The sequence below is a fragment of the Mus caroli genome, unplaced genomic scaffold, assembly GCF_978045245.1.
Source record: "Mus caroli unplaced genomic scaffold, Mus_caroli_1 scaffold_13, whole genome shotgun sequence".
NCBI classification, from domain to species: Eukaryota; Metazoa; Chordata; class Mammalia; order Rodentia; family Muridae; genus Mus; species Mus caroli.
The window spans coordinates 44,965,455-44,993,286 of NW_028227268.1; the positions used below are offsets into that span (position 1 = coordinate 44,965,455).

Genomic DNA, 27,832 nt, shown 5'->3' on the forward strand with positions numbered 1-27,832 from the left:
ATCACAAGACCGAAGCTCTTTGCACAATTGACCTTTGTAAAATCAATGTTATTGTCTGATCTAAATTTTCAGAAAGGAATTTAATAATTAAAATACGCACACACACAAAAACCCACAAACACCTCAAAAACTTTTAAACTTTTTTATTCAATGTACACTTAATTGTCTTATTTGATCTACAAATCTCAAGTTTTTCTGATAAAATAAGTAAATCTGAGTATGGTTGTGGAGTGTAATTCTGTATTTTTAAAACACTGAACATTAAGTAAGACATTAATAAAGGAAGATCATCATGTAACTGACACTTCCTTGGAATCCATAACATCAACAGCTTTAGTATAACTAAGCAGTCAGTTATTTAGCAAAACAATAAACTTCTGGTCACTGTTCTATCTAAAAAGACCTACTTTTATTATTTTTTAAACTGGGCAAAACAAGTATTGAAAAAAATTTCAGCAGGAAAAGGGCCAACAACATCTTCTAACGTGACTATAATGCACTAATTCTCCTTTTCCAGAATTAAAAGGCAACCCAGCTCATAAATCAATATCTGCACACAATAGAGATTACTTTACTTCTCCAATACATTTACTATGTTGTTGCCATGCAGGCCAGTCTGGCTTGGAACTCACAATCCGCTTGCTTCAGCCTTCTGGTTACCAGGATTACAGGTGTAATCAACTACTAAGATGTGAATCAGACTAATGACAGATATGCAAAGTAGCCAAAGCCATCCAAGCTGTTCGCTACAACCTGTGTTTATAAGGTTATGCATCATTAACCACATTTTGAATCTTTACTAGATTTTTGTTATTGTCACTATTAACAAACAGAATTTTTGCTGTCTTTTCAAAAATCAACAAGATGAAAGATAAGTACCCCTCTTTTAATAGATAAAGCTATAAAATGAAATATATCTTGTATCTGGGAGCCTGGGGAAAACACCATTGATAAGATCTTCTACTCGTCTACAAATGTCCTAAGGAAATGAACAAAGCTATCTGTTAGAAGATGAATGACAAGATCTGGCCTGCACATCTACACAACTTTGTAAGTGCAAACTTCATGTAAGTGAAACTACTTAGAACATGCAACTGCGGTGAATTAACCAAACATGCCCAGATCATGAACTTGCTCAGATCAACTTGGGCTTTTCAATATATCTTTAAAACAATCTTGTGCTTTGACCTTTAAACTTACTTTAATTTCAAATCATCCAGTTAATCAAATTCATGTTAAAATAAAGGTTAAAAGGCTATCCTATCTTTAAACCAGATTTAAGACATAAAATTGTCAGAGCTTCATATGGCAAAGGTCTATCCTTCATTTCAGTTTGAATGACTTTCCATTTCCTTTTCATAAATATTTAAAATTTCACTGAGAACATTGGATCCAATGGTTTATAAAGCTGATACAACTGTCCTATTTGAAAAAAAGCCCTTTAATAGATACAAGTCAAGCTCTCATTTCAACTCAACTTTATTCAGTGGGTGCCAGTTTTCCTCCATTTTAGTTCCGCTGATGAGCTAGCCCACATTATAACTTTAAACCATGTTTCCAAAGATGGTAAAGCTAAGAACAGCAAAATAATGACAGATTACTTTTGGTAATGACACACAAATTAAACTTTCAAAACATGTGCATAGCTTTATTCATCTACTTAAATCTAACCTTTTCACGGAGCTTCGGCAAAACTGAGTGTGCAAAATGCATTTCTAAAACGTAATGCAAGCAAAGCTTTTCACATTTACACTGGCAGGAAATACAGAAACTAACAAGTCACGTTAGGGAGAGTTCAGATCTGTCTTTGTTTACTGTATTTTGACAAGAATTGCACAATTTATTTTGAGACAAGTGTTGCAGACATGAATATTAAAAATTCCTAAGCAAGGTGCTTCAACAATAAAATTGTTGGAATGAGCCAATAACTTGAAGTAAAGCTCACAAAGAATCCCAAATTAATGTGGACACCCATCATCTTCCTGTATTGTTGCAAACAATGCTTTTAATAATACCTTTCATAACACTAAAGGAGGCAGCAAGCTCAAACTTTTTTCAAAGCGCACAAAAAAATGGTATTATCACATTACTTGAAGGTGGTGTTAAGGATAGGGTAGGTAGTGAAAGGTAGTGAATAATCTTTACTATTTCCCTACAGACCAGCCACTAACAGACTATGGGGGTGGGGGAGACTAGTGAAAAAGCAAGTCACTTCCCCAGTTTATAAAAGAGTTCCAGTTTGACAAGATCTATAACTTTAAACAGAGAGCACCAGTTGGGCAATAGAATGAACATTTCAACTGCATAAAAATCAGTGAGGTGGTAAGACCCATCAACATCTCAGGCATTTACTACATGGCCTTTCCAAAGTTAATATACATGCAAGGCACACTGATATAAAAATACATCTCTGGCCAACAAATATATTAGTAAGCAAATTAAAAATTTGGCTCTGCAATATTGGCAACATCAAAATATAACCAGATAGCTTTGGACCACACATCATTCTCATATTCCTCCACCTCATTTGGTGTCCTTCCTCTATACTTTTTTGGGCTTTTCCTCCTTCATCTTTGAGTATGTGCTTGCAAAGATATTTTTCCTTTGTCAAGTTGCATTCTTACACCTTGTTTATCTTTGAATATATACTAGAGAAGTGGAATAGTTGGGAGCTTGTTAACTAAACTAAGTATGATTGGTTTAGGGTAGCATTACTTCTCTGAAATAAATGTAATAAAAAAACCCAGCTTACTGACAACTAAAAAAAAAACAATGAAATGACTTCCTCTAATTCTTCCCAAGTCTTTTTGAAGCAGAAGGAATAGAAACAAAGCTATGACTTAAAATATTTTCAGTAGTAGAAGACACTTTAAGGCCAAAATATAATATTAACCAAAAATTTAAAGTTATTGTCCCCTTCATAAATCAACACAAACTAGACTACTTTACTACTCACACCTGAAGAGAATAATAAACTCTGTTCACTTTTGTTAGTGGCTGTGCTACTAAAAAAAAGGTATTAAAGCAACCTATGGTATATAGTAATGTTAAAAAGTGCATCACATTCTTGATTTCTCAGTTTTCCATAGCAGCAGCAGCAGCAGCAGCAGGCGTAATCTAAGACAAAACAGTTGTTTTCATTCTAAAGATGCAATAATACCTAATGAAATGTATTAAAGATTGTGAAAAATTATCTACAAAAGTTTTAAATGCAAACACACTTAATGGACAAGTAGAACTTAAGGTATTCGTTCATATTTACATATTAAAACCATTTTGTTAACACCAAATCTTTACAATTAGTAAAAGAAATGTGCATTTTAATAAGAGATGTTACTAAAGCAGTATTCATTTTGGAGCCTTTGTTTAGCACCTGAGGAAAGGGGATATATATACAGAAAGCTATTGTAATGTTAATCTAAGTTGTTTGGTCTGAAGATTAAAACAGATTACAAGGAAAGCCAAACTGAACAGGGGGAAACACTTGTAACTATTTCAAATAAAGCTGTTAAATAACAGACATTGCTAGGCTTGGTGGCAATCGGAGGCAGAGGCAGGCGGATCTAAGTTCCAAGCCAGCCTAGTATGCAGAGCAAGTTCCAGGCCAGTCAGTACTACACTGAGAAACCCTGTATCAACACCCCCACCCCACCTAAAAAAAAGCAAAAAACCCAAAAACTTCAGACATCTAAACGTTATGACTTCAGAACAAAATTTTCTAATTAAGAAATGTTTGAACCAGCAATCCAATTACAGCTTAGGGTGTCTATTGAGTTTCTAGTCCATATTTGACAGTCCTCAGAATAGAATAGTATTACACGACTGCTGCTCTGCTGGGCACTTTATGATGGAGAACTTAAAACTCAACTACTGCTGGCATTCTTTAACTGCTTTAAGACTTTCTTAAAACTCAGTAGATCAGTTCTTGAGTGGAGTTAATAATATCATTCTTGCCACTCACTGACATATATATACCTAAGTGTTCATAAGCATTTTAAGATACCCACAGCAGAAGCCCACCTTCAACACAGAAGTCTACTGATGCCAAAGAGAAAAATCAGTGACTTGTCATCAGGCCTTGTGTTCTTCTGGCCACCTTTAAGTAGCTACTTAAGACTTTTACTCTTGTCCTGTGCTTTCCTACCAAGCTTCTAGGAGACGGGGAAGTAAACCCCATCCCTAATGCAGTCCTATCAAAACCCACTCTGGCAGGCAAACATCACGTATCTGGCCCACTACATTACTAGTTCAGTTGGTTAATATATAAAAGGAGGTGTGTATTTTTAAAATATGGTGAAGTGGTATCAAACAATTCTGCACACTAAGTGACTTGAGAGACACCTTACCACACCAAAACCACCCTATTTAGACAGGTTTTTTAAATTGAGCCAAGTCTTCAATATCCTTGGCATGTGCCCATCTGGTTCAAGTTCACATTACATGCCTTTTCACTGACCTCAAAAAAAAAAAAAAAAAGAAAAAAAGAAAAAAGCTTTTGGTGAAGGCTGGCAACAAGTCTACCAAGTGTTCAGCTACTGCTGACACGTCCAATTTTGTGAAGACACTGCCCTATCAATTGAGGTTTGCCTTATTTTCTCCACAAACTGTCATTGAAACAAAATTACAGCACTGTTTTTTTGTTTTTGCTGATTGAGTGGTAACTAGGAAAGCCGATGGAGGATGGGGGGAAAAAGGTGTCACTACCAAGTTTTTAGATATTGGCTATCCCCTCCTAGAAAGTAGAGAAGAGCAGGCTACTATAGACACCATAAAAACTTTATTAATGTGAAGGTTCACTACTAAGGTTAGAGGAAATACTATGCAATTAACTTCAGGTTGTTGAAGTGAGAATGGAGAAAAGATAAATACACCCTGTCTTTTGTGAGGAAGGGAGATTATTCAAGACTTTTACACAAAATTGAGTGGTATGTGACATAAAACCTACAATCAAGACGAACTGAAAAAAAAAAGGAAATCATCACCCATAATTAGTTTCTTAGCCATTAAAAAAATAGGTCATGATTTCATCCTTAGTGCCATTTTCTAGTACTACCCTTGAAGGATTTAAACCACCTGACTTTATCCCATGTAATGAAAACAAATGGCACAAAATAAATACAAGTTTCATTCTCTGAATACTAATATAATGTCTTACACATTCATTTACTATTTCTTAGTATCTTCATCTTTCCCCAACATACACACACACACACACACACACACACACACACACCTTTTTTCAGTCTTTTAAATGGAGGGATGTTAAAAATCCCCTCTAGACTGTATTTGGTTTATGCTACAGTACTAATACTCTGAGTTGAAGGAAAATTCTTTATACCAACATGTTGTTATTTAAATGTGCTAAATTAAATCACAGCTGATCTTTCTTTTAGAAGCTTACACACACACACAAAAAAAATCAGAAAGCAGATGAACTCGTAAGACTTTTTAATAAGTGCTCTGTAAGGAACTGTGTGAGGACCTAAGGAGAAAGATTGAGACAAGTATCCAACAGCACAAAAGATATCTGTCCCAAAGTCCTGCTCGTACTGAGGCAATTAAGTCCATTAACCCAATGTCCAAAAAATACTGACAGTTAATATGATGGGCCACTAGGGATCCCATAAAGTTAAGAGACATTTCTAACTACTATATATATATATATATGTATATATATACCTCTAACCACATTATTGAGAAAATTTCAGTGGACAAATCAAAGTGAAATGTTGCATTGTTTCATTTAGAAGTGAGATTCTCAACCCTTGGACAGAGAAGGAGAAATAACCTCTTTTTAGCTTCTCTGTACAGAGGCCTGAAGTTATGGAAAGGGAACGATGAAAGTGAAGGCCTTTAAAGGTACTAAGTATTAACTTCTAAGTTAAAAATCCCAATTCAGGAAACTAGAATTTTCTTTTCATTTTGACTATGTTCATTCAACCTTGTACTCCACAAACCAAGGAAGTATAATTTTGTTTTGTTTTGTTTTTGTGATTTGTGCAACAGAAGAACTTTTAAATTCCAGGCAAGCAAAATGGACATTTTAAAAAAAAGTGGGGTAAGGATTCGGCCCTAAGGCGACAAGTGGTCACACAAGGCAATTAAACACACAGCAGAACTTTAAAACCTATAAACAAACTGGAGCCTCGTTTTTCTTTAATCAAGATTATTTTTTTAAATTTTCTGAAAATTTTTATTTAAAAAAAAAAAAAAAGGAACACAAAACACAGACTCAGTTCAATATGTGGCATGTTGCATTTTCCAGTTTGTTCAATGCTTTAAAGCTCAAGGATGCCTCACTGATGTACACCGGCCTGAAGCATCCTAGCTTTTGGCAAGCAGGCAGGAGACTCAACAACAAAAACAAATAAACAACAAAAACAAAAACAAAAAAAAAATCAAAATAGGAACAAAGCGACTAAATGCAGGGCACATCTGTAAACATATTATACATTTGAAAATTACAATATCAGTAAAAGTGATACAGTTTACAGGTGAAATGAAACTATCTGAAACTGGCCTACCACAAGTTTCTGAACCTGGACTGATACAATAAGTTATTATATATATTATGTATAAAAAGTTTTGTTTACATCAAGTGGAATTGGCAATCCATGCTTATACTTAAAAAAAAAAAAAATCTAAGCAGGGCAGAAATCCAGACTAAAAAGTATTTTTCTCTGCAGTAAATCAAATAGCTTCTTTCATGAACATTTGTTAAAAACCTGAAATAGTTAACAAAACCAGAAAATCCATCCACACTACAATCTCTCAAAACTGGACATTTCTTAGAAAACAAGAATAAAAAGTAACTACTTCCTCCCCCAAAGTGTCTAGGGGATCCAGTTCGCCTTTGTTAGAAGACTGCAACTGTATAAATGCCCTGCTGGTTTAACTTGTATTTGACATACATGGATACATTAATTTCTCTGTATGTGTTATGTGTGTGATGTGTTGCTACATCAGGCCAGAGAACTTGTTTTTATGCCACTAACATCACCCAGTCTTAAATTGGACCCTTCGTTTCTACACACACACACACACACACACACACACACACACACACACACACACAAAAGCATGCTATACACAAGCTGCAGCACAACAGGATGGTAATGCGATGATAAGACAGGGCTAATGCTCTTTCTGCCCAAAACAAAATTCAGAATTTCACATTATTTTTCTTTAAAAAAAAGAAAAAAAAATAACCAAAGAAACCCAATCTTGCTCTAATGATAAAATATATTAAGATATAATCAGAAACAAGTAAGCTTAGAAGTAAAATTTGCTTGAAAACACACCTTCTATAATCAGGATTTATTACCTCCTCACTGGCTAAAAAAACAGACGGTTTTCATGAATTTTTTTTCTTTTGCTGAGAAACTGAAATTAAAAGAATTTACAGAAAGGTACATAAGTTTCTCTTAAATGGTTGATGAAAAACAAGAGTATACACTTAGTGTTAGTGACAGAGAGCAAGTCTGAGCACCTACAGCGGAAAAGCAGAATATATTTTTGCTCCCAGTTACACAATTACAATGGGTAATTATCAGCCAATTACTTGTTCTGCAACTTTTCTTTGAATGACAATCTTAGATGTTCAAAGTCAAAACATGTAACCAAAGTATGTTAACTATATACCCACAAACTATTCCAGGATTGTAGAACTTCAATGCCCTCCCCCTGTCCCCACCCAACAAAAAATAAAAGGAAAGGAACTATTTCCCCAACACCCCACATAGGCTGCAGAACTCTTGGCAAGACATGCAAATCATTGTATTAAAACAAAAAAACAAAAAACAAACAACAAAAAACATCCCTGCAAACTTCAAGGCATTTATCCAGCATTCTCGCAGGGCTCAAAACTAAAAGATCAAGGGTGGAGTAGGGGAAAATGTTGAATCATTCTGGGTTCCCCGTGATTAGTGTATCACTTTAGTCACAGAACAAGGTACAGATACCTAGAAGTAAGTGGATTTGCCTTTCCAGTGGGTCATTTGTTGCCCAAGCAGATGACAGCAGGAACTTTAGAACCACGCTTGTTAAGTCTGTATTCATTAATCACTTGCATTCACACTTAAAAACAAAAACTAACAAAATAATAAAGAAAAAGACTATTCAGTACCGGAGATTAAATAACCATGTGTAGTCTCTTGAAATAAATTTGATTCCTTAAGAAGTCTAATTACTTTCAGTTGCCTTTTTTTAAATAACTATATATATATATGTATATATATATATATATTTGTATATATTATCCTGTGATTCTACTTATGGTTCCTCTGCTGCGTTGAAGATCTAGGAGCATAAAAGCCTTGTGTCCCACATGAACGGTGGCTCTAATGCTGCAGAAAGGTTACAAATAGGCAGTCTGGTCCTTCATTGATCTGGACTATCCATGGCTTCATTGTAAGTGATTATCCTTTTGGGATCTAGAGGCAAAGTGAAAAAGTAAACTAATTAAGCAAATTCAAAACAAAACCTCACAATTAACCCAGAAACAAATCACAAGCAATCATTCAACTTTTCTGATTTTTCAACTGGAGCTGTGGCTGCTCGGTACACCAAATAAATTCCCAACAACAGGTACTCTACAACCCAGTGAAGACTTCAACCTCTAGAGACTAACCCTTTCCTGTTTCAGTTCATTTAGTAAGGCGTTTTCCTTGTGATTCGCCTGATTACAAAAGTAGGAAAAGTAAAAAGGAGAAAAAGAGCCCAAGTCATAAGATAATAGAGAAATTCTTGGGCTTATTTTGTTTTTAGCAAGAAATTTAGCAAGGTCTCATGTGATCCAGGATGGTCTCTAAACTTGCTGTGTAGCTGACCTTGATTGAACTCCTAGTGTCCCTCTTGATTGAACTCCTGAGTCTTTCTGCCAGGTGCTGCATGTGCCATCATGCCCCAGCCTAAAATTTATTTTAACCACAGTGGGATGTTCGGCAAGGAATGGCTGGCTCAAATAAAACCTAACACCAAATATTTCATGGTAATAATCAACTAAATCACAATAACTAGCTTAGTTCTAGTCACTTTATTTACTCCTTATTTCCCACAATATTATTTCCATTTTTATACTCAGCAAACATAAATTTAAGAGCCAACATACAGAGCACATGCCTAGAAAATAAAAGACCTTGAGTCCAATCATATCAGAAGAAATCTTTGCAACTGTCAAAACATGCCTGGGCAAAGACTACAAGGCTAATTTTTTTTAAATGCTACCCTAAATTCTTTTCTTTCTATTTTTTTTAAAGTTCTTTTTTGTTTGTTTGTTTTTGTTTTTGAGACAGGGTTTCTCTGTGTAGCCCTGGCTGTCCTGGAACTCACTCTGTAGACCAGGCTGGCCTTGAACTCAGAAATCCACCTGCCTCTGCTTCCCCAGTGCTTGGGATTAAAGGCGTGTGCCACCACTGTCCCCCAGTGCCTAAATGCTTATTAAGTAGCTATTCTGTGTTCCCTTCTAGAGAGTTCATTAAAAATTTGTTTTATATTTACATACTTGTGTATGTTGATGTGTATGGCATGGCACATATAAAGGGCAAAGGACAACAACTTTTTGAAGTTAATTCTCTCCTCCTGACCACCTTTATTTATATGGGTTTTGAAAATTAAATTCACATTTCCACCTTTACCTGCTAAACATCTAGCCAGTTATTACTACAGCCTTCCTAGCCTTGATCTCAGAATATAGCCTGACTCTGCTGGGATTAAAGGTGTGTGATACTAACTAGACCTAGTATATCTTAAAAAGTTAGTATGCTTAAGTAAAACGGAAAACCAGGAAGCCAAGTGATAGAGGGGCACTTGTTTAATTCCAACACTTGAGAGGCTGAGGCAAGTGGATCTCTGCATTCAAGGATAGCTCGGTCTACATAGTTAGTTCCAAGTCAACCAAGAGCTACACAAATAAAAAAGATACCCTTGTCTAGAAAAACCAAACCAAATGAAAAACAACAAAAACTAGGAACATAGCTCAGTTAGAATGCTTTCCTCATTTGCTTGAGGTCCTGGATTCTTCCATTCCCCACCCCCCACCCCCTGCCACGCTCCCAAGATGAGTATGCAAACCTTTAATTCATTATTTAATAGAAAGGAATAGATCTGAAAATACTTAAGAACAAATTATCTCATTTATCTTAGCTTAAAGTGGTTGCTTACACTTTAAATACCATCTGAGCCAGGTCAGGCTCTGAGTTTGAGGCCAACCTGGTCTACTGATAGAATTCCAGGAGGCAGAGGCAGGCGGATTTCTGAGTTTGAGGCCAGCCTGGTCTACAAAGTGAGCTCCAGGACAGCCAGTTTCTATACAGAGAAACCCTGTCTCGAAAAAAAAAAAAAAAAAAAAGCAAACAAAATAAAACCACAAAAAATTAACCTGGCTTCTTAACAAGAAGTTGATACAAGGGGGCTGGTGAGATGGCTCAGTGGGTAAGAGCACCCGACTGCTCTTCCGAAGGTCCAAAGTTCAAATCCCAGCAACCACATGGTAGCTCACAACCATCCGTAATGAGATCTGACTCCCTCTTCTGGAGTGTCTGAAGACAGCTACAGTGTACTTATATATAATAAAAATAAATAAATCTTTAAAAAAAAAAAGAAGTTGATACAAAAATATCCTTTTTAGAACTCCAAACACAACCTGCCATGAAGACAATACTAATCCCTACAGTCACTAGCTATTTAACAATTTTGTATTTTACAATTACGGAATTCATTTTGCAGTCTCTTTCCCATTCCTGTTTGATTTGAAATGTATAAAGAAACAATTTAAGTGTTTACTAATTATCTCTAAGCCATGGCTGTATTAAAAAAAAAAAACTTGATCCTTGACTCTAAGAAAAGGAGATTAGCTATGATGCCTACAAACACCAACCACCAGCAATGATAACCTTAAGGGTGCAATAGTGGCACACATACCTTGGCATAAGCAACAAGTCTCTAATGAGACTCAAGACCCCCTTAACAAAAGGGAAAATCATTCCTGGTACTGGAAACCTAGACAAATACCTATGGCTAGTAAAATCATGGATCTTGGGTGAAAATATACAATCATCACTTTACAATCCAGCATAATCCTTACAATAAATAATATTTGTTCCTATGTGGACAATTAAGTGTAGCCCTCACCCCACATAAACGAAACTTCTCTGCAACACACTGGCTGTTAACACAATCCTCTCCTAGTGATGACACAGAAACTATACCCATCAAGTCTCACCAACATGACTGCCTAGATATGAGCTGAACAAGGAAAACAATAGACATGCTAAAGTGAATGAGCAAGTCCAGGAGCTTCAACCCAACACTACAGGCAACTATGGCAACAAAGAAACACCTGGGAGCTGAGAAGTCTTCCCCAGAAAAGATCACACCAACTGATTATCCAATACCAAATGATCAGCCCTGAAATCATACACATACAAGTAACACTGTACAAACAAACTGAACAGGTTATTTACGTAATTAGGGACTTGAAAGCAATCAAAGACAACATGTCAATTGTATACCCATTCCCTGTCCTACTTGTTCAATCTTGGTTATGGGAGGATAAAAGTGAATGCTAATTCTTTTCATTTCCAAACACCATTCAATACAGTCTAGATGTTTCTCTAACACTGATTATCCTAAAATATGAAATGTTTTAGTTCTTAGGGTATCCTTTTGTTTACCACATAAGCACAGGCAGAATGGCTAAAGGTAAAAACATTTATATTGACTTACTCAAAATATTTGTATTTGGAAGAGACAGGAAGGCACTGGGAAGGGCTGGCTGTACTGGGGTCATGCCCAAGGCCTTGTCTATTAAGCGTGAGCTCTATACTAAGCATTACACTCTGAGCCTCTGCAGGTGTGGTAGCACACGCCTCTAACCCCAGCACTTGGATCCATTTAAGCTTAAGGCCAGCCAGGTCTACACAGAGAAAACCTGTCTAAAAAAGAAAAAGAACTAAACTATTTTAAAAGGTAGAGTTTCCATGTTCCCTGAAAAACTGTAGCCCATTATAGCCTTAAATTTAAAGCTTCAGCCTTCAAAGAGATGAGATTACAAGTCACTCTTTAGCAGTCTTGGTATGGCAATTACTGTCTTTTCTTTTGAAGAGTTGTTAATTTACTACAAAAAATAAAGCCTGTTGCCAGGCAGTGGTGACACACATCTTTAATCCCAGCACTCAGGAGGTAGAGGCAGAGGCAGGCAGATTTCTGAGTTCGAGGCCAGCCTGGTCTACAAAGTGAGTTCCAGGAGAGCCAGGGCTATACAGAGAAACCGTGTCTCAAAAAACCAAAAAAATTAATAATAAAAAGTAAAGCCTGGGGCTGGTGAGATGGCTCAGTGGGTAAGAGCACCCGACTGCTCTTCTGAAGGTCCAGAGTTCAAATCCCAGCAACCAAATGGTGGCTCACAACCATCTGTAATGAGATCTGACTACCTCTTCTGGAGTGTCTGAGGACAGCTACAGTGTACTTACATATAATAAATAAATAAATCTTTAAAAAAAAAAAAAAGTAAAGCCTGTTAATGAATAGAATAGGTCATGATTCCAAATTAGTCTCACTAAAACAAATGTCATAATTAGTATTAACATTTTAAGTAGCAAACCATTCTTACCTTGCTTCTGCAAATTCCATATAGATTCCATTTCTGTAAGAGAGGAAAAATTATTAATGAATGCTGAATAAAACTCTGCTTATCCCTTATAATAATGCTATACTTTTATCTCTTACATCTGAAAAACCTAGACTGATTACTGCTGGGATAAAGGTAGGACTGACTGATAAAGTATAGCTTTATGCAACACAAGGCACTAAAATTTTGAAATAGATTATGTAAATGCTAATTATGAAAAATCAATCATTAGGCTGGCAGAATTGCTTCCTACCAACCCTAATGTCAAGTTACAATCTCTAAGACCTACGTGGTAGAAGAATGCTGGTTGTTCATTGACCTCCACACACAGTTATAAGATACATATGTACATGTGTATGTGTGTGTGTGTGTACATACAAAATAAAAGCTAATTGTTATGTGAAATTGGTAAGATTCTATATTCACAAATAGCAAAGATATGCAAAAGTGTACATATAGTAAATATTTTTTACCTACTACCCCAGTACACAAAGCTTTACAGCAGAAATCTAAATGATTAAGACCATAAATAGCTTTTAATACTTATAATACAAAACCCAAAGAATTAGTCCCTGAAAATAGAAATGAGGGCTGGTGAGATGGCTCAGTGGGTTAAGAGCACCTGGCTGCTCTTCTGAAGGTCCAGAGTTCAAATCCCAGCAACCACATGGCGGCTCACAACCACCCTAAATGAGATCTAGCGCCATCTTCTGGTGTGTCTGAAGACAGCTACAGTGTACTTACATATAATAAAAAAAAAAAAGAAAAAAAGAAAATATAGAAATGAAAACTATTCAGGGGGGTGGGGGGGAGAGAGAATGAACTTTGTAGACCATGATAGCCTTGAACTCAAGACATCCACCAGTGTTGGTCTTCTGACAGAGGCACAAAATAAAAAATAAACACCCCCCAAAAAACGCTAAATTTCTTTTTAACGAAATTTATCTTTAAAGTTTGATATTGAGGTAGGATTTCACTATGTAACCCTGAGTGGCCTCTAAGCTGACATATTCAAACTGGTCTTGAACTTGAGAGCCTTTTTTAAAAAAGTATTTAGCCCTGCGGTGGTGGCCCACGCCTTTAATCCCAGCACTCGGGAGGCAGAGGCAGGCAGATTTCTGAGTTCGAGGCCAGCCTGGTCTACAAAGTGAGTTCCAGGACAGCCAGGGCTATACAGAGAAACCCTGTCTTGAAAAAAAAAAAAAAAAAAAGTATTTAGAGATGGCTCAGTGGGTAAGAGCACACGACTGCTCTTCCAAAGGTCCAGAGTTCAAATCCCAGCAACCACATGGTGGCTCACAACCATCCGTAACGAGATCTGGCGCCCTCTTCTGGAGTGTCTGAAGACAGCTACAGTGTACTTACATATAATAAATAAATCTTTAAAAAAAAAAGTATTTAGCTGGGCAGTGGTGGCACATACCTTTAATCCCAGCACCTGGAAGGCAGAGGCAGGATTTCTGAGTTCGAGGCCAGCGTCTACAGAGTGAGTTCCATGATAGCCAAGGCTACACAAACACTGTCTCCCAAAAAAAAAAAAAAAAAAAAAAAAAAAAGTATTTATTTTATATACATGAGTACACTGTAGCTGTCTTTAGACACACCAGAAGCGGGTATCAGATCTCTTCACAGAGCTGGGCAGTGGTGGCACACGTTTAGTCCCAGCACTTGGGAGGCAGAGGCTGGTGGATTTCTGAGTTTGAGGACAGCCAGAGCTACATAGAGCAACTGTGTCGGGGTGGGATTAGTGGAGGTGGGGGGAGATCTCATATAGATGATTGTGAGCCACCATGTGGTTGCTGGGATTTGAACTCTCAAAGAGCAGTCAGTGTCCTTAACCATCTCTCTAGAACCTAGTTTTGCTTTCCGAGTGTTGGTAAGAAAGCCATGTTTATCTGTAGACAGGGTTTACCTCTAAAGCCCAGGATGTCCTGAACCATTATAAAGTTCACACTACCTCTGAACTTAAGACAACTCTCTCAGTCTCCCAAAAGCTGACACTATAAATTTAAGCTATACCAGTATTCCTTGTCAATTTTACAAACCAACAACCATAACCTTTTCTCCTCATACCCAATTTTCAAAGTCTGCAGAGGTTAATATCAGCTCCCTCATACATTTCCCCAAGCTACAAAGGTATTTTCACATGTTTATTTCAAATAGTTTAACCACTTACTTTATAAACACAAGAAGACCTTTCTATTTTTTCTCTACCTAGGATATTCTTTTAGTGTTAGTGGAGTTTTGTTTTGTTTTTGTTTTTCCTTTTTTCTGAGATGGGGTTTCTTTGTATACTGGTCTAACTCTGTAGAACAGGAAGGCTTCAAACTCAAGAGATGCATCTATTTCTGCCTCCCAAGTGCTGGCATTAAAGGTTTGTTGTACCACTGAGGTTTGAGATATTCTAATCTATCTTTCTTCTACTTAGTTACCAGAAAAATAAACCCTACTACCTACAAATTAGTGCCATACTAATTCATCTCACTGAACGGCATCTAATTAACAAGCTGTCTTTTTAAACTTTTACTGGTTATTGTTTATTTACATTTCAAATGTTATCCTACAAGCTGTCTTTTTTAAAAAAAAAAAAAATTTACTTAACTATTTTATGTATTTGAGTACTGTCTTCAGACATTCCAGAAGGCGGCATTGGATTCCATTATAGATGGTTGTCAGCTACCATATAGTTGCTGGGATTTGAACTCAGGACCTCTAGAAGAACAATCAGTGCTCTTAACTGCTGAACCATCTCTACAGCCCAGAAAAGCTTATCCTTAATTTTTAAAACACTAATCTATTCATTCATCTGTTCCTCTTCTCCCTGTTTCAATATTTTCATCTTTATTTTTTGAGACAGGGTTTCTTGGTGTAGCCCTGGCTGTCCTGGTCTCTGTAGACCAGGCTGGCCTCCAACTTGGAGTCACCTACCTCTGCATACACCAATCAAGTACAGAGTAATCAAGTGTCAGGAACAAAACCAGTATTCTATAGCTTTTCTTTCAAGGGTTATTTTATTTTTAATTACATGTATTATGTACAACTTGAAGACTTATGCATGAGTGCAGGTCTTTAAGACCTCAGACCTCATGGGTGCCATGAATTGCATGCATGCATGCTGAGCCATCTCTCTAGCCCTATCCTGTGGCTTTCAACATGAACCATCATCCTTTGAGCAGGGGCTTCTCTTTCTGAATAAGCAACACTCTCCTCAGTCATTTCTCTCAAGTCCTGGCTCTTTCCTCTTAATGGAAAATGTACTATTTATTTAGATGCTAAAATCTGAGTGTGCCTCCTGTGTTTGTTGCTATTAGATGGAGGCCATTCTCTATCCATCCGCTCATCCTGTCTATGTTGAGCCATGTAGCTTGGCCTCCAAGATGACTTTGAGCCCATGCCTCTACCTCCCAAGTGGTGTGATTATAGGCATTTATAGTCAAGCATGCTAATAATCATATTCAATAATTACAGTGAATGTTAATCTGACCACTTTATCTCAAAGCCTTATTGCCCCTCTACATGCACATTCCCACTGTTCTTATTCTATTTTTTTCTGCATTGGGGATTGATTAAATTTAAGTGTTTTTATATATATTAGCAAGCTATATATCCTCAGTCCTCCTTTTGATTTCAGACGTTTAGAATTATCTAGATGGGCCTTGAGTTTGTAATCCACTGTCTTAGCCTCTCAAACAGATTGATGTACACGCCTGTACTACCATAGCAGGCCCTGCTTTTTTGTCTGCCTAATTTTGACCTGGCTCCAGTTCTTACAAAGTCTGAGTTATAATGTAAACTGCTGGTCTGGAATTGGTAATTTCCCAGATCCATACAAAAGTCAACAGTCGGGGCTGGTGAGATGGCTCAGTGGGTAAGAGCACCCGACTGCTCTTCTGAAGGTCCAGAGTTCAAATCCCAGCAACCACATGGTGGCTCACAACCATCCGTAACGAGATCTGGCGCCCTCTTCTGGAGTGTCTGAAGACAGCTACAGTGTACTTACATATAATAAATAATAAATCTTTAAAAAAAAAAAAAAGTCAACAGTCACATTCACAGTAAAAAATAAAAATAAGGACTTAGCACTCACTGACTGTTCTTCCAGAGGTCCCAAGTTCAATTCCCAGCACCCACACAACTGTTTGTATCCAGGGGATCTGATACCCTCTTCTGGCCTCCATAGGTTCCTATGTGCACAAGTACATATATACATAACCAAAACTTTTTAAAAAACCATCAGGTGTGATGGCACTCAGGAGTCAGAGGCAGGTGGATCTCTGAATTTCAGGCCAGCCTGGTCTAAAAGTCCAAGGCAACATAGAAAGACCCTTTTTGCAAACAAACATACAAGCAAAATCCCGTCCATCAAAATCCAGTTTAAATGCTCCATAATACAGGCTGTTGTATTTATTCTTTCTATACTGGAAATCCTCCTACCTCCACTAAAACACTATTTGTAGCCTCCTCCTGACATTTATAATCTTTCAATACATGTTTGTGCTTCTTTCCTTCACCTATGTGTTTTTGAGGAAGAAGTCTCTTGTATTGCAAGGCAAAACCTGAAACTGGAGGACCAAATTATCTATGCTGATAACCTGCTACAAATTGAACTCAACAGTTATCTGAAATATATTTTTATACTATTAGCTTCTCTACCTACAGAAAAGACATTAGCTTTGGATGACTAAAAAGATGAGATAGGGGCTGGTGAGATGGCTCAGTGGGTAAGAGCACCCGACTGTTCTTCCGAAGGTCAGGAGTTCAAATCCCAGCAACCACATGGTGGCTCACAACCATCCGTAACAAGATCTGACGCCCTCTTCTGGAGTGTCTGAAGACAGCTACAGTGTACTTACATATAATAAATAAATCTTTAAAAAAAAAAAAAAAAAAAAAAAAAAAGATGAGATAGATAGCTGGCACACAGATCTTTGAAACCATTTATACTACTATCAGTAGGTTAAAAGCACTGACTGCTCTTCCAGAAGACTGAGTTCAATTCCCAGCAACCACGTGGTGGCTCACAATCATCTGTAATGGGATCCGATGCCCTCTTCCGGTGTCTGAAGACAGCTACAGTATGTCTGAAAACAGCTACAGTATACTCATCTTATATATAAAATAAATAAATAAAATCTTAGAAAAAAAGAAAAGTGAAGAACTTGCTGCCAAGCCTATAGACCCGAGCCTGACCCCTGGGAGCTACTCCCAATAGTTCATCCATACATGACACATGTCAAATTTTTTTATTCTCAACTGACTTTAGCTGATGGATAGCTTAAGTTATCTCACTTATCCCACCATTAAGTGTAAATTCTATCATCTCAATTTTTTGTGTACACTGGACTTTGAATATTTCCCCTCACACCAGAAGGCAACTAACTGTTCTTTCCTGAATTATTATATACACCTAGTTCTCCCTCTTTTTACCTTTTTATAAGAGTTTTACTCTATACTTTACTTTAGTGTACTTTAGTACCCAAGAAAGAAAGAGCATTAGGCCGGGCATGGTGGTGCACGCCTTTAATCCCAGCACTTGGGAGGCAGAGGCAGGCGAATTTCTGAGTTCAAGGCCAGCCTGGTCTACAAAGTGAGTTCCATGACAGCCAGGGCTACACAGAGAAACCCTGTCTCGAAAAACCAAAAACCAAAAAAAAAAAAAAAAAGGCATTAGACCCGATCCCCTGGTACTGATGTTAAGACATGTGAGCTACCACGTGGATACTTTGAAGAGCAGATGATTGGTTCAAGCCCTAAATCGCTTTTGCTCCATGTTGCTTAGATTGCCCTTCAAACTTTTCTATGGCTAAGACAAGTCTTAAATTTGAAATTATCTTGACTCATCCTCAGCAGCAGCTGGGATCCCAGGCCTGTGCAAAAAGCCCAAATTCCTATTAGATTGTTTTATTTTATAAGTAAGCAAGTATATGCAACCTCTATGAAAAGATCACAAGGCACCCACAGGAGCTGGTCCTCTCTGTCTACCATGTAGGTCCTACAGATAGAACCCAGTGATAGAATTTCAAAAATGCTACATTGGTTTTTGAAGCTTGGTTATACAAAACTTGGACTGTGTACTCCTGAGCCTTCGGTCTTTCTTTCCAAAGTACTGGTAAAGGGCTAAATTACTACACATAACCTTTTTTAAAAATACTATTATAAAATACCAGCATTTTGAATGTTTGAGATGCTTTGGTGGAAATGAGCCTGGCAAGATCAATTTTTAAGTTAGCTTTTCAACCAAATAGGCAACTCCCATCTCCTTTAAAGACTTGACTTTAAATTATTTTAACCATTTTTAAACCAATGACTCGTCTCAAAATCATTGTATCTTTTTATCAAAAAATATCCAGAATATAGAAATAACCACTAGGGCAGGAGAGATGGCTCAACAGTTAAGAGCACTAACTGCTCTTCCAGAGCTCCTGAGTTCAATTCCCAGTAACCACATGGTGGCTCACAACCATTTGTAATGGAATCTGATGCCCTCTTCTGGTGTCTGGTATCTGAAAACATCTACAGTGTACTCATATATATAAAATAAAAATAAAACAAAAAATTTAAAAAGAAAGAACCACTAAATCTCAACAACTAAAAAAACAAAAACTCAGGTATGACACAGGCCTTATAATCCCAGGGTTTAGGAGGCAGAGACAAATGGGTCTCCTAGTCTACATATTGAGTTTCAAGACAACCAGAGCTAATGAGTGAGCTGCCTCCAAAAGGGGTACAAGGTGGTGTATCTAACTGTGGCAAATACTAAGACATGTTTGCATAGGTACACAAATGATTAATAAGTAAGTAAAAAATGTTAAATTATTAATCATCAGAAAGCTATAAATAAACTGGGCAGGGAAGATGGCTCCCTCCAGTTAAGAACACTAGCTACTCTTCCAGAGGACCTGGGTTCAATTCCCAGCACTCACATGGGATCTCAGAATTGTATGTAACTAACTGCAGTCTCAATGTGTCTCTTCTGGCCTATACCAGGTACATATGGCATACATACATACAGATGTAGGCAAACCATTCATCACATAAAGATAATTTAAAAAAAAAAAGTATAAACTTCAACATACTACCCTCATAACCCATGGGATGGCGACTACTGAACAGCAGCTGAGCTGGCCAAGAGTGAAGCAACCCAAACCCTTGGGTACTCTTAGCAGTACAATGCAAAACTGCTGTGGAAAACCGTATAGTACTTCTCAAAAACACAAGAAAAGCTATTTCTACATCCATGCTCAGGGTGGTATCATAATAGCTAAAATGTAGAAGCAAATACAGATACAGAAGAATGGAGAAAGATCAACATATACATTCCCAGCTTTAAAAAGAAATGAAGGTTATACCTTCTTAACATGGCTATGGTCCTGATTTCAATCCCCAGAAAAGAGAGGAACAAACAGAGATAGGTTGATTTGACTCTGCCATAATATTAAAATACAGTGACTCCTCAGATTTTTTTTATGCTAAGGAGAAATGAGCTGGGCCAGGGATCATATGCATGAAGCAGCAGCAGTTGTTTCTTTAGGCTAAGCTAATCTACATAGTGAGATCGTCTCAAAATCAGAACCCCAAGACACTAAGCATTACTTTATCTTTCAGTTGATAGTTGGCACTGCTCTACCATGGTATACACACAAAGATAAACATGTGTGGTGTGAGGAAATAGAAGTGCTTATTATCCATGCATGCTAAGCAAACACTCTACTCCAACCAAGTCTTATTCTTCTCTTTTTCAGATATATCTTATGTATCTCCAGATATTCTTGAAGTCTAATTAAACTCCTGATCTTGCTTCCTCTCCCAAGTGCTGGGATTACAGGCTCATACAAACCAAGCTCGTTTTTCAGTTTAAAAGTCATTTATTTTTCTTTCTTTCTTTCTGAGGGGTCTCTATATAGCTGTAGCTGTCCTGAAACTGGTAGAATGCTAAGATTAAAGGATTGATTGAGACCAGGCCTTTAATCCCAGAACTTGGGAGGCAGAGGCAGGCGGATTTCTAGGTTCAAGGCCAGTCTGGTCTACAAAGTGAGTTCCAGAACAGCCAGGGCTACACAGAGAAACCCTGTCTTGAAAAAAAGCAAACAAACAAACAAAAACAAAAAGGATTGACTGATCATGACACCATACCAGGCTAATGGTCATTTTCTTAAAGTGCATGGCACAATATATAGGAAGAACTAAGAAAAAAATGCTAACTGGCCGGGCGTGGTGGTGCACGCCTTTAATCCCAGCACTCGGGAGGCAGAGGCAGGCGGATTTCTGAGTTCAGCCCAGCCTGGTCTACAAAGTGAGCTCCAGGACAGCCAGAGCTATAAAGAGAAACCCTGTCTCGAAAAACCAAAAAAAAAAAAAAAAAAAAAAAAAAAAAAGCTAACTGGACTATAAATCCTGTATGTTCCTTATGTTTTAATCTGACATCTTTTACTGCAATGAGCTTTTACATTAAAAAGAAAAATTAAAATAACTGCAAGTTATTGATATTAAATCTAAAATATGTGCCATTCCTACTGAAATGACATATAACACACCCTCCTCCTTAATATTACTAAATTAAGTTGATGAATGGTGTAATTTTGAAGCTACAGGAAATGCATACAACTTCCAATTCTAAGCCTAACTTAAACTTTATAGTAAATTACTACTTAACACTGAAAAGACCAGAACACTTAAAACAATATATAAACAGGTACTCTTGATATTCCAGCTCAGCTCAAATGACTCTCCTTTTAAAGTTTAAAAAATAAATAAATAAAAGACTACAGAGATGGCTGGACCACTGCTGAACCAACCAATATTTAGTAGTAATTCAAAGAACCTGCTCTCCTGGAACTGAAATGAATGATTATCTGCTCAGTTCTGTTCTATTTAAGCAAAACAATACCTGTTTCATCACTTATTAATGCTCAACTGCAAAATTCTAGCTTAGCTAATATAATTTATTAAACTCAGTGTAACTGCTGGACGTGGTGGTGCACGCCTTTAATCCCAGCACTCGGGAGGCAGAGGCAGGAGGATTTCTGAGTTTGAGGCCAGCCTGGTCTACAGAGTGAGTTCCAGGACAGCCAGGGATATACAGAGAAACCCTGTCTCGAAAAACCAAAAACCAAAACAAATAAACTCAGTGTAACTAACTGCAACCATGTAAAATGGTATTTAGTTTCTGTATCACTTCTACACTAAAAAGAAAGGAAGGAAGGGAAAGGGAACAAAAGGAAATTTTTTTGCAGGTCTAGTCTGAGCAATATGAAATCCTTGCCTCTAAGAAACAATCCACACAAAAACACCAACTAACCACCTACTGAAGCAAAATCTCAACGTCTCCTTCCTAATTATCACCAACTACAAGACACTGATTTTCTATAGTCGGCCCTAGAGAGCAGATGACACAGAAAATGACACCAAAACCACCCAACTATCCTCACAGAATTTAACATATATAATTAAACACACCTTAAGAACCTAATAAGCATTTCTTTTCTGCTCTACTTTCAGCTTCTAAACTGTTCTTTCCAAGGAGACCTGGAGAACAAGTCAAAATAATCTTGACCTGTCAATATTCCTAACATGCTTCTCTAAATCAACAGCTATAGTGGTGTATGCCTTTAAATAAAAACTTTAAAGAAAGTTAGTCAACCTCAGCCACCCCTTCTTGTCCTCTACCTTGTAGCCCTAGCTGTCCTTAAGTGTCTATATTGACAAGGTTGGCCTGGAATACAGTAGTCTGCTGGGACTAAGGGTATGCCACAACACCTAACTCCTTTTAAAGAGTAAATAAATAAATAAAAATAAATAAAAAAATAAAAAGTACATGTCTTTCAGTTTGCAGATCAAGAAAGGCAAACTACTGGGGGAAATCCCAAGGTCCTACCCTCCAGATGAAGATCTTCAGGAATTAACGGACACTGAGAACTTTCCCTGTCTTTGCTAGGAAAGTAGGAAAACAGCCAGTCCTAAACAAACATTTAAGACTTAACCATTATATATTCTTATGTGTGTGTAAGGCTATATGGGTAAAAATATAGAGGTTGTGCTTTAGCCGGGTATAGTGGTGCACACCTTTAATTCCAGCACTAGAGAGGCAGAGGCAGTTGGATTTCTGAGTTCGAGGCCAGCCTGGTCTACAGAGTGAGTTCCAGAACAACCAGGACTACGCAGAGAAACCCTGTCTGGAAAAACCCAAAAAAAAACCAAAAACCAAAAAAAAAAGAGGTTGTGGTTTTGGGGACACAGCATTAAGTTTGAAAAGGGAGGAGTGATGTGAAAATACTGTCACAGTATTTCACTTTATAAAAGGCTGGGAGATGGCTCAGCCTTTAGAAGCACCTCCTGCTCTTGCAGTGGACCCCAAATTACATTCCCAGAACCCACACTGAACAGTTCACAACTGCCTGTAACTCCTCCTCCAGAAGACCCAATATCCTGTTAACACCCAAAAGCTCCTGTACACCAACACAGACAATCAGACAGACACACACACACATACATATAAAAATTCTTTGATAGGAAAAAAAAAAAAAAAGCTGGGCTGGAAATAAGGCTATAGTAGTTAAGTATGCTTGTGTTCTTCCCAAGTTTGGTTCCCAGTACCTTCATGGTGGCTCAGACATCTGCAACCACAGATCGAGAAGATCTGACATACTCTTCTAAAATTCACAAGGACTGGTGTGGTGCAAACAGAAAAGCAGACTAAAAAGTTCAAACACAAATTAGTCTTCTTAGTTAGGCAGTGGTGGCGCACGCCTTTAATCCCAACACTGGGGAGGCAGAGGCAGGTGGATTTCTGAGTTTGAGGCCAGCCTGGTCTACAGAGTGAGTTCCAGGACAGCCAGGGCTACACAGAGAAACCGGGTCTCGAAAAACTAACTAAGTAAATAATTTCATCTTTTTTAAAAAGTCAGTTATTCTTCTAGAGAAAATGTAGTTTTTCATCCCTTCAATATGATGGGCTCCTTTTTCCTACAACCAGTATTTAATTAAAAAGCAGCATTCACCTTTAATACTAGCAATCAGAAGGCAGAGACAGGCAGGTATTTGAGTTCAAGGCCAGCCTAATCTACATGGCTATCCTGAGCTAGTTCCAGGATAGCCAGGAATATATAGATTGTCTCTAAAAACAAATTACCACCTGCAGTATGTACTAGATGTTTGTTTATACCCAAAAGAGTAAAAGAGATGAAAGGATGCAAATAAAAACTACTGTTTTCTCTTGGTGTGATGGAGGACGCCTTCAATCTCAGCATTCTGGAGGCAGAGGCAGATGGGTCTCTGGTCTACAAAACCAGTTCCAGGATAGCCAGAGTTAGACAAAAAAATCCTGTCTCCAGAAAAAGGAAAGTTATGCTATTCAGCAATTTTTCTTTAATTTTCCAGGTAAGGGGTCTACCATGACTTAAGTGTGGACGTCAGAGGACCCCTTGTGGGAGCCAGGAATTGGAAATCCGGTCATAAGGCTTGGAAGCTGGTGCCTCTGCCTACTGAAAACCATCTCTATCAGCTCCCAAGAGTTCTGTTGGTAGGGTTAGGGTTTCTAGGTGGAGGCTGTTGAGTTTGTGGTTTGTTTTGGGTTTTTTCAAGACAAAGTTTCTCTGTGTAGCCCTAGCTACTCTACAGCTTGCTCTGTAGACCAGGCTGTCCTCAACTCAGAAATCCTCCTGCCTCTGCTTCCCAAATGCTGCTAGGATTGCACCACCATTGCCCTGTGTCAGAAAATACATTTTATGGATACATTTTATGGAAGTTCTTAATTCCCTGCCTGGCATTTATTAAGTAGTTAGGGAACAAAGATTTAAAGGCACCACCACAGCAAATTCTTAAAATAAAAGTTATATTCAGTCATTAGCCTGAAACTTGAAGTATATATGGTCCCTTCTTATTATGAATGATGAAGCAACTATCTTTCTTTAGACTTTCCATATAACTGGAACAAACACAGTCCACCAAGTCTAGCACTGGTTCCTTTACATGACTTTTCTACTACAGAAGACTCAAAAAAACCAAAACCAAAAACCTGGTCTTTACAAGGCTGATCAAAGCCGGGTGTGGTGGCGCAGGCCTTTAATCCCAGCACTCGGGAGGCAGAGGCAGGTGGATTTCTGAGTTCGAGGCCAGCCTGGTCTACAGAGTGAGTTCCAGGACAGCCAGGGCTATACAGAGAAACCCTGTCTCGAAAAACCAAAAAAAAAAAAAAAAAAAAACTCCCAAAAACAAAATCCATGTGCCTGTCACTATTTGCTTAAATTACTTTAATAAACCACTTGGCACTTTTTTATTAAGGGAAAAAAGTTTGATACTTATCTTTTCTGACTCTTCAAAAACATTGCCCAATTCATTATAAGCAAACTAAAACCATGAATTATTTTGCTAATAAAATAATATATACACTTTGAGAAGCAAGAGGGGGAGGCCCAATTTGGTGGCATACACAGGCAATCCCAGCAGCAACTGGTATGTAGAGGATCAGGATTTAAAGCCCATTTGGGTAATTTAAAACCTTAAAAAAAAAAAAATGGGCTGGCAAGATGGCTCAACGGGTAAGAGCACTGACTGCTCTTCCAAAGGTCCCGAGTTCAAATCCCAGTAACCACATGGTGGCTCACAACCACCCGTAATGAGATCTGATGCCCTCTTCTGGTGTGTCTGAAGATAGCTACAGTGTACTTACATATAATAAATCTTAAAAAAAAAAAAAAAAAAAAAAAGAATGGTAGTATTATTAAAAAAAAAACCTCAGAGACCCAATACAAAATAAGACTATTCTTTAAGTGACATGAAACCTCTATCTAATTATGTGATCAACTGTGCCTTTATTGATCATTTTATGTTGAAAAACTACAGTCCTCTAAACTTTAAATTTCCAAAAATCTCAAATCAATTAACAATTAATTGATACTAATTCTTACCCAGTCATTCATAATATAGAATATCAAATATACATGTGTGTGTATACACACACACACACACACACACACACACAAAATCAGCCCATTGGAATCTTAGAAAAACAAATGAGTTACCTTTAGTGTGATATACAATAGCAGCCCTCAGGTCAAAAGAACCCCAGCTATCATTCCTTTCTAGGCCTCTCTGGTATCTCTGTTCTTTGGCGGAGCCTAACAAAGTGTTCGTAGGAGAGGCCAGGGGATTTTGATTTTCTATTTCGTAGTCCTTTGAGAGAAACACTAAAGCACCTTGACTACTGGTGTCTGCTTTTTGCAGGTCACCTATATGACTGGGGTCCAAGGATAAGGCTCCACTCTCAGTAGTCCCAGGTTTTAGAATGTGACCCAGAACTTGAGGACTAGTCCGTTTTTCCAGCTCATAAGCCTTGGGAAACACAGGATGCTCAGTTCCTGAGGGAATTATTTCAGCACCCTGTGAAACCAAAGTGGCAGGATATTCTCCTTGAAATGTCACTTCCATCACTTTATGATCTGATGACTTTCCAATAACAGTCTCTGGGCCAGCACTGGGCTCATTTATAAATGATAAACCCCATTGATTCTGGAATATATCCCCCAGGTTTTGCTGATCTGTCTGAGAGGGCAGATCTACTTGTGCACTTAACAGCACTGTTTGCATATTTGAAGGGTAGATAAAAAGGCTAGATTTAATTTGTTCAACAGCTGCTGAAGTCAGACTCATGTCCTGAAGAACAGAATCAGTCCCAGTAGAGATGGGTGTTAAAGTATTAGCAGCAGTAGTTAGCAGTGGCTGACCCCCAGATGGATACACACTTCCATCAGTTCCTGCTAAAACAGGCCCATTAGAAAAACTGGCAGAAGTAACAGATTTCAGAGCTGACATGGGGACCTGGGATAACCGACTTGAAGACTGGGTCTGAGTTTCCCCAGTAGATGATGATGATGAAGATGAAGATGGTGACACAGAGGAGTTCTGTACAGTTTTGTTGAGGTTTTCCTTAACTTTGCTTGCATAACTTATTTTAGGAACTATTTTTGCACTGCTATTGTCCACTGGAAAAACTGGGGGTGGCTTAAACAAGGTCCATGAGTCCTCTTTGGAGGCAGCAGCTGAGGCATGCTTTCCTTTAGGTCGATCATCAAATTTTTTGCTATTCAAACCAGGTTTAATATCAGAGCTTTTACGAAGCACGTCACCCATAGCAGGTTTTCCACGACTTGTTCCTCCAGGTCCAGTTTCATATTTCCAAATAGGCTTTGAACCATCTACTCGCGTTCCCTTTTGTTCACTATAGTCAGGCTTTAAAGTTTCAAGTCCCTGTTTTAATGCTGGGACACTAGTCTCTTGCATTATTTTGTCCTGCACTAAATTAAGGTTTTCACAACCCTTGGCACTATTGCGCCTAGCTTTCCTTTTTTTAGGAGTGGTATATCCACTCTCAGATCCACTACCATCATCTGCTCCTTTGCTCATATAACCATTAGTGATATAGCCTGAACTACTTGTTATAACACCATTTGGAATTGCTATGGTATCAGTCTTATCTACAGCCTGGGTCTCTCCAGATTTGTTTTCATAAGACTTCCCATTCTTTTTGTCCATACTGTTTTTCGGAATAAAATTCTTGGTTTTGATTCCTGCTTTTCCAAAGGTGCTGGTTTTTACAGACTGCTTCAGGCTTGTGTCTACAACTTGCTGGTTGCCATTGAGGACCCTGGAAATAGGGTTGGTAGCTTCATCAGAATTGAGGCTCTTTAAAGATATTTCTCTTTCTCCAGCATTACCATTTATTTCACCATAGCCTATAGAAGGAAAACAAAAACAAAACACATACATTTAAATCACAGTAGTACTAAGACCAAACAACTTTACTGAACCCAATACTAAGCTGTAGGATTTGTTGTATCACATCTTTATGTAAAGAAACTTGTCAGTCCATTTTACAGATTATGATACAGGGTTCAATGCCTAGGCAGAGGCAGACCTAGGACACAACTCATATCAGGTCCATCTTCTGGGCCAGTAGCCAGAATTAACTAGAAAGATCAGGACCTTTCAAGTAGCATGCCATAATGTCCTCTAAATTATCTAAACAGAATAACCCTTATGAATTCTATCAATGAGGCTGCTAGAAAACTGAAGCAAGATGATTACTGCATGACTGTAGCCTTCCCGAGCTACATACAGGTCGGAACCTTGTCTCACACACTAGTTAGAATCAGTGCTACTTCAAATACAATAACCTGTAAAAGGAAAATAAAAATAAGGCTGTGGCCT

At 37.8% G+C, this 27,832-nt stretch overlaps 1 protein-coding gene across 1 annotated transcript in view; it reads right to left on the reverse strand.

The window, feature by feature from the left end:
• Positions 1-1,621: 1,621 nt before the first annotated feature.
• Positions 1,622-27,832, reverse strand: part of Nufip2 (nuclear FMR1 interacting protein 2) — a 31,595-nt gene continuing 5,384 nt past the window's right edge. The window contains exons 2-4 of the mRNA XM_021175587.3: positions 25,648-27,357; positions 12,611-12,643; positions 1,622-8,432 (exon numbers count right to left, since the gene is read on the reverse strand). Of these exons, the coding sequence (XP_021031246.1) occupies positions 8,380-8,432; positions 12,611-12,643; positions 25,648-27,357 (1,796 nt within the window). The 3' untranslated portion in view covers positions 1,622-8,379. The remainder of the gene's footprint in view (positions 8,433-12,610; positions 12,644-25,647; positions 27,358-27,832) is intronic.